This window comes from Bactrocera dorsalis, chromosome 2 (assembly GCF_023373825.1).
Source record: "Bactrocera dorsalis isolate Fly_Bdor chromosome 2, ASM2337382v1, whole genome shotgun sequence".
NCBI classification, from domain to species: domain Eukaryota; kingdom Metazoa; phylum Arthropoda; class Insecta; order Diptera; family Tephritidae; genus Bactrocera; species Bactrocera dorsalis.
In genome coordinates this window covers 101,781,345-101,794,162 of record NC_064304.1, presented here as the reverse complement: position 1 = coordinate 101,794,162, position 12,818 = coordinate 101,781,345, and the positions used below count along the sequence as shown (strand labels likewise).

General features: G+C 33.9%; 4 protein-coding genes across 4 annotated transcripts; 2 read left to right on the top strand and 2 right to left on the bottom strand.

The window, feature by feature from the left end:
* Window positions 1–2,170: 2,170 nt before the first annotated feature.
* Window positions 2,171–4,625, bottom strand: LOC105234099 (uncharacterized). Its single transcript, XM_011216354.4, has 2 exons — window positions 4,344–4,625; window positions 2,171–4,277 (listed from the first exon to the last, which is right to left on the bottom strand). Exon 2 carries the CDS (start codon window positions 4,260–4,262, stop codon window positions 3,135–3,137), a length of 1,128 nt encoding a protein of 375 aa, XP_011214656.2. The 5' UTR covers window positions 4,263–4,277; window positions 4,344–4,625; the 3' UTR covers window positions 2,171–3,134.
* Window positions 4,626–4,886: 261 nt separating this feature from the next.
* On the top strand, window positions 4,887–5,731 carry LOC105234101 (uncharacterized). The gene is made up of 2 exons (XM_011216356.4): window positions 4,887–5,101; window positions 5,160–5,731. The coding sequence occupies exons 1-2, from the start codon at window positions 4,970–4,972 to the stop codon at window positions 5,430–5,432; spliced, it is 405 nt and encodes a 134-aa protein (XP_011214658.2). The 5' UTR covers window positions 4,887–4,969; the 3' UTR covers window positions 5,433–5,731.
* On the bottom strand, window positions 5,609–7,189 carry LOC105234100 (zinc finger CCHC domain-containing protein 10). The gene is made up of 2 exons (XM_011216355.4): window positions 6,616–7,189; window positions 5,609–6,553 (listed from the first exon to the last, which is right to left on the bottom strand). The coding sequence occupies exons 1-2, from the start codon at window positions 6,687–6,689 to the stop codon at window positions 6,025–6,027; spliced, it is 603 nt and encodes a 200-aa protein (XP_011214657.2). The 5' UTR covers window positions 6,690–7,189; the 3' UTR covers window positions 5,609–6,024.
* Window positions 7,190–7,320: 131 nt separating this feature from the next.
* LOC105234102 (uncharacterized) lies at window positions 7,321–12,624 on the top strand. The gene is made up of 3 exons (XM_011216357.4): window positions 7,321–8,088; window positions 10,336–10,843; window positions 11,003–12,624. Exons 1-3 carry the CDS (start codon window positions 7,966–7,968, stop codon window positions 11,572–11,574), a joined length of 1,203 nt encoding a protein of 400 aa, XP_011214659.2. The 5' UTR covers window positions 7,321–7,965; the 3' UTR covers window positions 11,575–12,624.
* The last annotated feature ends 194 nt before the right edge of the window (window positions 12,625–12,818 follow it).

Here is a 12,818-nt window from a genome sequence, read left to right as displayed (position 1 = left end):
AAACTGTTAAAATATATATTTTTTTAATTTTCTAAATTAAATACATACAAATTCTAAAGTTTTTATAATCTACAATTATCTATCTTCAACAATTTTTAAAAGTAAAACTTTGTATGACTTTGTATTGAATTTCTTGCAATTGCATTGGTGTTTTGACTAAAACGCATGATCCGTTATAATTTGAAGGACACTAGTTGGCGCCAGTGGCTCAACCTCAGCTCCAAACATTCAACACACAAAACGCAAAAAGTATTTGTGGCAGACACAATTACCACAAATTTGTTATTAAAATTTAAGTAAATTGTTTGCAGAAGCGTAGGATATTGTACTGAAACATTTCCGTTATGTACATGAACAACTTGGAAACGGGTAACGATAATGGCAAATTAAATAGTAGTAACCGAGAAGACAACTGTACATCCAAAATACAACACACATAAAATAACTACAAGAAATACAAAATAAACAATACACTAAAACCAACAAAAACGTATTAAGTTAAACACATCTTATAAAAAAGGAAAAGACAAAAACAAATATTTATACATACATATATATATATAAATGTATATGAATAGATTATATGTATACATATAAATATATAACATAACAGAATTTCTTGAGAACAACTAAACCTAACAGCTGCTATGCATACAAAAATATACATACACACATATATACATAATTATGTTTATGTATAAGTAACTTGAAAAGGAAAAAAACAAAAAAAGTTGTCATTAAAGTTCACCACAAGAGAGCTGAAAAAAATTGGGAGAGTGCAAACAAGAACAAGAAAAGTAGCAAATACTGCGAAAAGCTTCAAAGGGAATAAACTTTTTTGTTAAACAAAATAAAAAAAAACCAAATGTTTATATATACACAATTAAAGAAGTAATTTAATAAAAATATAAAATACATATACACAAATTAATTGATAAAACACAAATTAAAAACCAAAACAAAAACAAAAAAAACATTGTTTAAATCGATATAAAGATGAATTAATGCATTTGAAATTAATGTGTAAAGAAATTTAAGACATATAGTAGAAAAAGATAAAAATAAAAATAAACAAATAATATATACATATAATATATATATAAATAACTAATTAAAAGTAAAACAAATTATAAAAACAAAAACTATTTAAAGAAACAAACCAACAACAACACGTATGCAAACAATGCAAAAACGTAAATGAGAAGTGAAAGTGTAAACAACCACAATATTATTATTATTATTATATAATTACTTATGTATAAACAGATTACAATTATTATAATTACTATTATGATTATTATGTATTATGCGAATTAAATAAAGATATTAATGATTATGACTACAAAAATTGTTTGGAAACTCGGAAGTTTATATTTGTATAGACGTGCAGTAAGTAAAACAAACAAGAAAAGGCTAAGTTTGGGTGCCACCGCACATTTATTCTCTAGCGGAAAAATAGCTAAAGGTGGTCGATCAAAATGGTACATATTTGTTTATTTATTTATTAGTATAAATATAAAAAAAATACGAAAAGACTTTTTCGACTACCCAATATATGATCCTATTTCTAACTCGATTTGTTTCAGGTGATAAAAACAACTGTTAGGAATAGAATTTTGCAAAATTTCATTAAGATCACTTCACTAGTTTGTGAGAAATCGTAAGCACCGAGTTTAAAAACGATGTTTCGAGAAAAACACGATCAAAGATTAAAGTAGCCGACCGGTCTAGTCTGACGGGCCACTTAACCAAAGATTCTATCTCCTACACTTTTATTGGATTGCTTTGAAACTTTAGGAACATATTCTAGACATATTCCCACGACAGTCGGGTCTATGTCACCGGAACTGACCCAGATTTTTTATCTGGCCAAGGACTGTCAACTCGGCAGAATTCTGCCGCTACAAAAACAACAATATAAGCGAAAATAATGTATCTGTGTAAGCTGTAGTTCAAAATGAAAAATATTTTAATATAATTTACTTTCCTTTTTTTTTTAATTCGGAATTTGGCATTAAAAATCTAAAATAATTTTTAATCAGGAATTCCGAGATTTCAACAAAAATATTTCAGTCAAATATTGCTTATTTTATTTTTTTAAATGCATTATTTGCAACGCTGGTTTAGTTTGATAAAAATAAATATTTTGTTAAATAAAAAACAGGTCCCATTATAGTTAATACTTTTCGTACAAATGCATTTATTGTTAAAATTTTAAATAAATAAACCAATATAACTTTGCGTGCGTGTTCTATTTTAAGAACTTTTAAATCAAATATTATTTAAATGTTAAATTTATATATCTACGTAAATACAATATTTAAATTTTAAGTCCGGAAAAGGCCGTCGTTGTACATTACAATAATCAAAACAGGGTTGGAACGAAGTTATTTCGGCGTTTGGCTCGGTAAGTAGTAGTAGGTCAATATTAATATATAATCCAAATTCGTTTGATGCACGTGCAGAGTCCACAATTTTACAAAATAAGCCATAAATAATTTTATATTTACAATTGTTGCTTTTTTATTTGTTTGTATATATATTTATTACATTTTCAAAGTGATTCACAATTAATTTCTTTTTATATCGTGACATAATTATAAACTGCATATGTCTAATATATTAAATTGAACCAAAATGAACGTTAGGCTAACTGCAGTTGAATAACTATAATAAATATTTAAGTTAAATATAAGCAAAGATATATTATTTGTCTAAAAGAGATAAAATATATCTTTAGCTTATCTAAATTACTTTTTTATTGTGATCGCAAATATGTATTCATTCAACTTTAGTTCATCTAGCGTTCATTTCAGCAAAAGCACCTCAACACCACTTGTTAGCGTTGATGTTCAATAACATTATCACGTTTATACTTTATGCAAATAATGCCAGTAGTTGAGTAATAAAAATATAACATTTCTTTTAAATTTTTTGTTAATTCTCTCAGCACATTTTTTAAATAATTTTGCCGTTTTCGTATGGATGCATTTTATTTACATACATTATAAGGAATGCTCGCCTTTCGTTAAATTCTATTCTATTATCAGGCAATTAATTTAGTGCTAAAATGTGGATCTATCATTAAGATTCATGAATAAATTTGTTCTAAAATTCGCCGGCGGAATATCACTTTATTGAAATTTTCGTTCAAACTCTGTAAGGGGACCCATACTAGAGCGCATCACAGGCGGTTGCCGTATATTATATTCAAAATTACTTTTGTATTGCTGTCGATTGTATTCTATAGCTTCCAATTCTCTGGGCGGTTGTGCATTAAAATCTTGCAGTTGTTGTGTGGCTGTCATTCTTTTTTTCATAAATGCATCCTTCCAAATCATTGCTAGCAATATATAAAATCCACCAACAATTTTATTTATCGCCTCTATTACTTTTAGTATGATTGGTGTCATTACATGCGTAAAGCGGGTAAATTCATACATAAAACGCAATGCAAAAGTACCTAAGTACTTGATAGCTACAGCACTGCCGGTCAGCAGGGAGATCACAACTAAGCCCAGAAATTGCAGGAAATCCTTTATATTATCTTTGTTTATATCATTCGACATAAAATCATATACTGTGTGTTTTATGGATGTACCCCAGTTGCGTACAATATTAATAAAGTCTTCATAGCCGATTTGTTGCACTTCCGGTTGTATTACTGTAGGACCACTCACCATATCATCGCTTAGCTTTGGCGCATTATTTAATGCATTTATTGAATTGTCTGTTGTTAACGCCAATTTTGAAGCATCTTTAGCATACATTAGCGTAGACGTTGATATTTGAGTTCTTTCAATGAGTGAATCAGCTTCTACATTGCGCACAACATTTAACTTTAATATCACTTCATTCCTTCGAAATCGTATGCTTTTTATACTAAACCAATAATGGCCAAATGCAACTTCCTGTAGTTGTACCCATATATGTGTATCGAGTGTATTCTTTTTAGGTGTTAGTCCCATAAAAGCACCGTGCGTTATGCCAATCCATACCTGTGGTGAATGTTGGTAGAAAATTTGTAATTTACTTCTAATGTCTAGCAATAAAAGCTCCAAATCACGTTCCCCACGATGTAGATCAACTATATCTCTGTAGCCCGCTACAGAATCCACGAAACGACGTTCTTCATAGTAGCCGCGAAAGAATCTAGATTTCAACAATTTTTTGCAAAGTGCTTGTAATGCCTCTTCTTGTGGAGTCATATACGTCGAGGTCATACTACTACTTTGTTGAAGCAATGCTTCTTGTTCTGTCATTGCTTGAAACTGTATCTAAATAAAGACGGTACTGTGATTAGCATCGCTAATGCTGATCTAAAGATTTCATTTTCTACCTACCTTCGCTTTTATATCTACCAGCAATTTTGTTAATCCAATAAATTGTTGGACTTTGATTCTCGTATTGTTCGTCACCTTATATTTTAGTTGTCGGCTACAGCTTGTTTTATTATTTTTATAATTTTCTAATATGCATTTAATGATTTAGTTGATCTTCAATATATTTTGAAAAGTAGATTTTACAGCACAGGGCGAAATTTTATTAGTTGTACTCGAATTTTGTTTGGTTTAATACGAGAAAATATTTTAATATGAATGAACTAAGCAGCTGTTTAATAGTGATGCCATTTTTTATAAGAAAATATCACAAACTGTCAAACGAAAAAGGGGAAAATTTCAAAGTTTACTAAAATTTTTTTAAATAAAATATTTTATTGTTATAGATAAACTGATAACCACACACGATATACTGTATTATATTTATTTAAAACTAATAGTGTTCTGTTTTGATGAGCGTTAGTGAATTAAATTTAAGTAGATCCAAATATATTTAGTACATTTTGTATGGCAATGCTGTTCAGCCTTTGGAAGAGAAGAGAGACGTCTGCATTGTAAACAAAAAATGACCAGAAAAAGAAAACTGAGTTCAAAACAATATCGTTGCTCGATTATAATAATATTTTAAAATGGGAAGAAACTCGAATGCAAGTTTTGTAAACAATGCAAGAATACAAAAGGAACAGCTGCAGCTCTGTAAGATTCAAAAAGAGCTGGAAACCATACTGGGAAGAGTTAATGAAGCCATAAACGAACTGAAAGTAAAATTCTATACCTGTGTTGAATATATACACTTAATTAACTATTTTAACCTGATAGGTAGAAGAATTACAGTTAAAAGCAGGAGCAGCAGCAGCTTTAAGTGAAAATATGCAATCATCAAATCTAAATAATCCATGTGAACAAGAGCAGCCTAGCACCAGTTCCCAAGCCAGTTTATTACTCGCTCAATTGCCACATAACATGGCATGCGAACCACCGGCCCAGGATAACCCGCAAATCGATGCTGTTATTATTAATAAACAGATTATATATTTAAACACAGCACCAAGCAACAATAACATAGAAGAAGAGGAGGACGACGAAATTTAGTATTAACTTGGTAGATCAAGTCAATGAAATTACAGTAAATTGAAGGCTAAGTTCGAGTTCTTCCGAAATACACATTTTTATTACTCGCGCACATAAGTACACATGTACAATTTGTGATTGATTCAATTACGTATATAAGTATTTCAATGTTTATATATATAATAGCTTCTTGAATATGCAATTCGTTTTTTTCTATTTATTTAGCTGATGTTTACTAAGTTTAATAATGTAATATCTAACATTTTGAGAATTCAACCTAAATAAAGATACATACACACATTTATAGTTTAAAGCAAGAATGGTTGAAATGAAATCATTTGGGGTTTATGTATAGAAGTAGTTTAAAGTTGGATAATTATACATTAATTATTATACTATTTTTTACCTGGCATAATCTATGGTTTTAAGGAAAACCATATAACTGAAATAACCTGCAAGTTTTGTGTCACTAAAGAATTGTTTACCTATATAAATACATTTGAATGAAGTGTTTCAAGAACAATATGACATCAGTGTTTTGCATTACCAACTTATACTACTAAAGCTAATTATGGTTCTTCTCTGAATATGTGTTGTTTTGATAATGATTCAATCAAATGTCATCATCACTGGATGAACTGGAGGTACGTCGGCTTCTTTTCTTTTTTGGTGCCTCATCGGAGCTGGATGAGTCGCTTGAATCGCTCGAATTACTTGTGCCTGACTCGCTAGAATCACTGCCAGAACCGGTATCACTACTATCACTATCACTATCTGAACCTGAAGAACTGCTATCACTAGAAGAATCTTCGTCTGAATCTGACGAACTACTATCGTTTGAGCCTGAGGAAGACTGTGTGTCTGAATTTGATCCCTTCGAAGCATTGCCTGCTGAAGATCCGGAAGAAGTTCGTGTACGCTTTGACCGCTTTGCTTTTCCTGATTTTGTCAATGCGCTAGTTGTGCCACTGTCATTACTTTCAGTGCTTGCTTTTTCTGCCAGGCGTTTTTTAAGTTGTTTGGTACGTGAACTCCGATGCACATATTTACGTTTCTCTTTACATTCATAAGACCAGTGTCCAAGCTGTAAGCATTTCTGACAACGTACACCATTTGGGAAAGCAGCCGCCAGTGTGGCATTACTAAAAGAAATACAATTTAATTTATTATAAACTCATTTTATATGAAACAACGTGTAACTTACCGCTTTTTTATAGAAAGTTTACGAGCAGCAAGACCAACGAGCGTCATTTGTATGCTTTTTAAGTGCATTGACATTCCCTATCGATCAAGTGTATTTTCTCACAGTATTTTTATGCACGCAAAATGAAAATAGTTCTGTCTATATATGTTAAACTAATTTACAGAAATGAAATATACAAAACATTGATATGTCGATGCTTTTATTTATTTTTTGCTGCCTTGCTTGAGTGCAAACAGTGTTGCCATTACTGCATGTAAGGTGTAAATGATTTTCGATTAATAATCTTTTATCGATACTAAATAATGTAGACATTCTACATACATGATATCTGCAAATGCGATTGACTATTGAAAAATTAAAATTAGGAGTATTTTTAATAAACAAAGTAAACAAAATACAAATAAATAATGAAAAACTGGCAACTATTTTATTTGAACCGTGTTGCGAAAGAATATTGACTTTTTAAAAATCTGTCATAAAATATTTAGCCGAAAAATTAAAGCATTTTTATGTTTTTTTATGTAACTGCATGACTATATATATATGACGTCACTAGTTTATACTCGTGTCAGTAATTATCGTGTTTTTTCATAGCTATTTTCGCGTAATTTTTTCGCATTTTCCTTGCATCATATTTCACCTCACATGCTACAAAGTAAACAACAAAACATAAAAAACAATTGCACTGTTTATTTTGCAATTTCCTTCTCTTTTGAAGAACTCCTTTACCATTTCTGTTTTTCTCCTTAAATCACAAGACATACAAACAAATATTGCCCTCTTTGTTTTTGTCACACAACGAAGGTGCCTGCGGTCTATGTTTGTTTTTGTTTACTTCGGTGCTTGCGAAAGCGGTGTGCATAATAACAAGAATCGGAACAAGGACGTAAATGGCGAAAAATCAATAAACGGACATGGCAAAAAGCAACAGCAGCAGCATCAATCGCAGCGGAAGAAATAATGGCAAAATGTCCTTTCACCCACACGCACACACACACACACACATGTAAATATTTGGCAAGTGCAAGTGGTCTATTCTTTCACTTTAGTTCCTGCGACAGTTGGCATGCAGTTAAAATATACCAAAACGGGTATAAAGAACTTGGGTGTGTTAAACCTTTAAAATAAATAAGTGATGATTGCAAATGTATTTAATAATTAATGGAAAATACTTACGGTTCGATAAATAATTAATAAAATATGTGTAAAATATTCAAATTTGAAAGAAGTGTTGCTATAAAATAAAGAAAAAAAGTATAATATTTCTAAATTAATATTGGGAAACCCATTTTCATAATTAATTAATAATTTGCGCGGAAGAGCTTAAGAAGAATTGTGTTTAAAGCGATAATGGTTAGTAAAAGTGCAGTAAGCGGCGAGGAACGCCCAGTTTTTATTCCACCACGAAAGCGACAGACATCGAAAAAAGTGAATGGCGCACAAAACTATGTGGACCACATAGTTAATGTACAGGTAGGATTTTATTACATATACAAAAATATTTTCAAATAAAGTTCGCCGTCACTTTATACTGAAAATTTTATATTTTGTGTTTTTAAAATTTTCGATTTTTTCGCTTGCGTGTGCACGTGTGAGTGTGTTAGAGTGTGTGTGAAGCAATACTGACGCAAACATGGAAGTAGGGTAAAAGTAGCTAACAGACACCGACTTCGACATTGTAAAGTGCATTTTCAGCTCGACTTTTGCTTTCGTTGCAGACAAAGAGAGATTACACAGTTCAAGTATAGTGTAATGTGTGATTGGATTATGAATGCTATACTCGTACTATAAATTACAGTAACAAAACTAAGCACTTCTTCGAAAACAGTCGAGTTTAGATTTGCTTGAAGATTTTTAGGTTGGAATTTAAAATACCATAAAATGGGTATGTTCGGATAGAGGAGGCTCAGAAAGAAGTTATGCTGCCTGTTTGACCTCCTATGGACTGTGGGAGTTCTTTGTTTGCCTCTCGTGTGGAGTGACGGTGCAGTGCACGAACTTGGAACACATTTCACAGCCGTAGAGGCTAATGTCACAGTAGCGCGTTGGCAGCATGGACCCACGTAACTAGTGCCTAGCCGGCAGATCATGGGGATGCAAGGCAGGTATCATAAGATGGCTGTATACCATGATTGTAAGGCCTATTGACACTTATGGAGCGGTTGCTTGAACATCTAAGGCAACGCAGTCCTCGGTAGGCCTTCAACTATCGAAGTTGCAAAGGCTTGCCTGTGTCTGCTCACACCGCTGCATCTAGTGATTAAACAGGTAGCGAAACATACATGCTGCTAATGGTGGCAGAGGGTTTCGGGAAAGGGAAGATATATCGTCTCAACAAACGAAGGCTCTAGGGGAAAACACCTAGCCCTTCTTCCAAGAGACGACGTTACAAAGATGATTAAAGACTCCACGCTCGACATACTGCTGAAAGGCAGCACTATCCAATGGTACACTGACGAGCATCTTTCAAGCTGAAGTCTTTGCTATAAGTCAGTGCACAGAACTCAATCTCTTCCGTAACTATCGCAACCAGCGTACCGCCATACTTAGCGACTGTCAAGCGGCACTTAAGGCGATCCAGCGCTTTTAGTGGTGTGTATAGGAAGGCTGAACCGCCTATCAATGTACACCTAATCTGGGTCCCGGGGCATAAAGGGATAGCGGGCAATGAGCTGGCTGACGAACTAGCTCGCTCTGCGGTAGCGTCCAGGATGATGGCCAAAACCATGCATTGCAGTGGGGTCCCAAAGTTTTAAGGAGCTGCTCCGCATAGAAGAGAGAACAACATTAGCAGCAGGCAGCAGGATTGCGCCATACCAAGCTGCTTCTGGGAGAATACAACCTCGCAAGGTTTAAGGAAATGATCAACCTCCTCCGAGGCAAATTTCGCCTCCTTGGCGCGCTCTATACAGGACATTGCACTTGTCCAATATAGGCATAGCCTTTTGTGCAAATTGCCGGTTCTACGCCATGTAACACCTCATTCTGAATTACCCAACAATTTGCAGAAGCAAGCTAAAATCCGCCAGTCGCACCCAGCAGGCTCCTGGAATTTTTCAGGATGCTGGACCTTGGTGATATAGTTGAGGGCACAATAGATCGCAGGTCACAGTGAAAAACCTCAATTTTTACTATCTATCTATATATATATCTCCTGGTCTACTCCCGGTGTGTCGTATGCCCCGAGCAAGTCTTAAGATGACTCCACCTATTGCATGTATTACACGTAAACGAGGTGGAATTTGGATGGAGCCTTTTAACGCAGACGCAGCAGAAGAATTCCTCAATACTAGCACGAGTCAGAAGGATATGGAGCAAGCCTAACGTAGAACCTGCTGTCCTAGGAATCGCTAACATTTGAATCAGTCAGTTTGTATGGCAGCTGTATGCTATAAAAGCCCTATCTGAGGTTCGGAGATTATAACGAATGATAATTTTTATGAAGACCCCTCCTTATAAAAAAACATTTTTCATAACAAAACTTTATTTGGAACAGTCAATTTGTATAGCAGCTATAACTTAGTCCGATATAAGTATGTATTTGATTGCGACAAATGAACACCTTCTTACTTTAGTACATTCACAATTTGACTCAAACATAGCTGTTTACAATCGATATTCGAGATTATTAGCATAAAACATATCAAATATATATGTACATATAGTAACTATTTTATTTTTAACAAACCTTATTTTATATATTTTTTCTTCAACTTCTAGAATCGACAAAAACTCTCACCATCAAACCCGGCACTTGATGAGGACTTACTTAAAACATCATTGATCTTGAAAAACAAACAACCACTGCCACAAATACCAGGAGCACAAAGCAATGGAGACGCTGTCGATAACCAGTCGACACACAAGTCTTCACTATCTGTGGATAATATTTATGAGGATGATAATGAATTACAGAACTTCGAAAGCGTTTCACAGGGCACAAAATCGACAAATCGCCATGAAAGCAGCACAGTTACGCCGAGCAGTTACTCAGAGAGTAGTTTGGATGCAAAATCACACGATTGTCTTAGCAATCGCTCTTCGTCGAAGAAACGTGTAAATATACGCACCGATCCGTCGCATATACGCAGTCAGCGGGAATCGCCGGAAATAACCAACTATGAAGATTTGGAATCAGGTGAAACGAGCGTTTTGAATGTTGATATGCATAGTTTGGAGCGCTATAATACGAGAAGATCAATGGATAGTAACTATCTGACTATGACAGGTAAGTTGTAAGAGAGAGCGGTTAAAGTGTTTATTTAAAATTTTTACATAATTGGTTGAAAGAGTTATTGCTCAAGTAGCACAGATCAAATATTTTTAAAACTAGTTAGGATGCTAATAGTTTCTATTCTCTCTCTGGTCTTTCATCTCTCCAAACCAGGTACAATTAAACGTGGCCGCAAAAAGGGTCAAAGCGTCGATTTGCAAATCAATATCAGTCGTGAGGAATTGGAGCAGATCAATGCAGTTGCGGCCGCTACACAAGTGAATAAGAAGCAAAACTTATGTTGCACCTGCACACCGAAAACTGGCTTACATATCCTAATTCTATCGTTAATATGTCTTCCATTCATAACTGTAATCTCAAGCATTTATTCATTTTATATCGGCACATTAACCTGGTATAATATGTTCAACTACTTCAATGAGGAGAAATCGTGTATATATAAATTCTTTATGTCACCTATACTAATACTCGCCTATCCCGTCGGCATACTCGTGTGCACACTGGGTCTAGGCCTTTATTCGGGCATCGCACAATTGAGTTTACAGCTCAATAGTTGGCTAAATGAGGTAGCCGATATTGAGAAGGGCTTCTACGGTTGGTTATGCTCATTTCTACATCTCTCCGACTGTAGTCCGTATGAGGTCGTCATACTAATGGATATACAACCGACACACGATGTGCCACGTGTACATGTAAATACCTCAACGGAAGAGCTATCGCTCTAAGCGCCCGCAGATTGCAAAAAGGAGAATATGCCTACATAGTACGAGTACATAATGCCTGTGTATAAGTGTATGTATTTACAACTCAATAGTGAACACAAACCGTCGAAAGGATAGTGATATAAGATACTTAATTATTGTAGAAGCAAGAAAATCGTAATTTTTTTTGGCTAGAAAGTGAACGAAGTGGTGATTCGGCATTTTATCAGGTGATAATAAAAACAAACGTAATATTTTGGAAATATACTATTCAAGCACTGAAAGATTTAATGAACTATTTGTTTAATATAGTTTACATAATAGTGTACAAACTAATTTTTAATGTACACATGGTATGCACATTTAAGAAATACACCATAAAAACAAAAATACAGAATTTAAAGAAAGAGAATGAATAAGGGAGAGCTTAGTATCCTACATCCTACATTGTAGAATCGCTTATTGTTATAAAAAGAGTGTAAACCAAATTTCTTATACTTTAACTTCCGAGCGTATTTAGGTATTGTGACACATAATAAGACTTCTACGAGGTAGTTAATTTTTCTAAATCACTATATATAAAAAAAAAAAATTACAAATGTAGACATTTAGGTTAGGTTAAACCAAAAAGGTCACCGTAGAGACTCACATTCTTACATAAATCGTAAAACAGTAATAAATGTATTGTAACTGTTTGTTCTGTTAACCATAAGTGAACGACTAAAGGGTGATCAATTTAAAGGTTCCCTACTTTTTGTTTTTAAAGAAAAACATAAAAACTTCAAATTTAATGGGAAATATTTATTATCATTCGAAAGAACATTCTTTGGCATGCATTTATTGAAGATTATCTCTTTCAAATATTGGCCGCGACTACGTCTCAGATGGTCCATCCATTGAGACCAATATTCGTTCGAGCATTTCAACTAGTAACTGGCGAATGACACGTGTGGTGATGTTTTTCTTCAAGGCATAAATTAAAATGAGATTGTCCGCATAGTCTTTAGACTTTACATATTCTCACAGGAAAAACTCTAACTGTTGTGATATCACACGATCTTGGAGGCCAATTGACGGACCTGTCTATTCGGTCTAATATATTCCAATAATAAATGCTGGGTCTTAAGATGGGTGATGGTGTTGCGAATAGTACGCTCAGTAGGCCGATTATGATTGAGCCAGAAATGAACCTAATCACTGAATAAAATTTGGCCCATAGAGCGAAGCGATGTCTCTTGGGAAGGTCGAGGTCAGTTCTTGAATAAGCT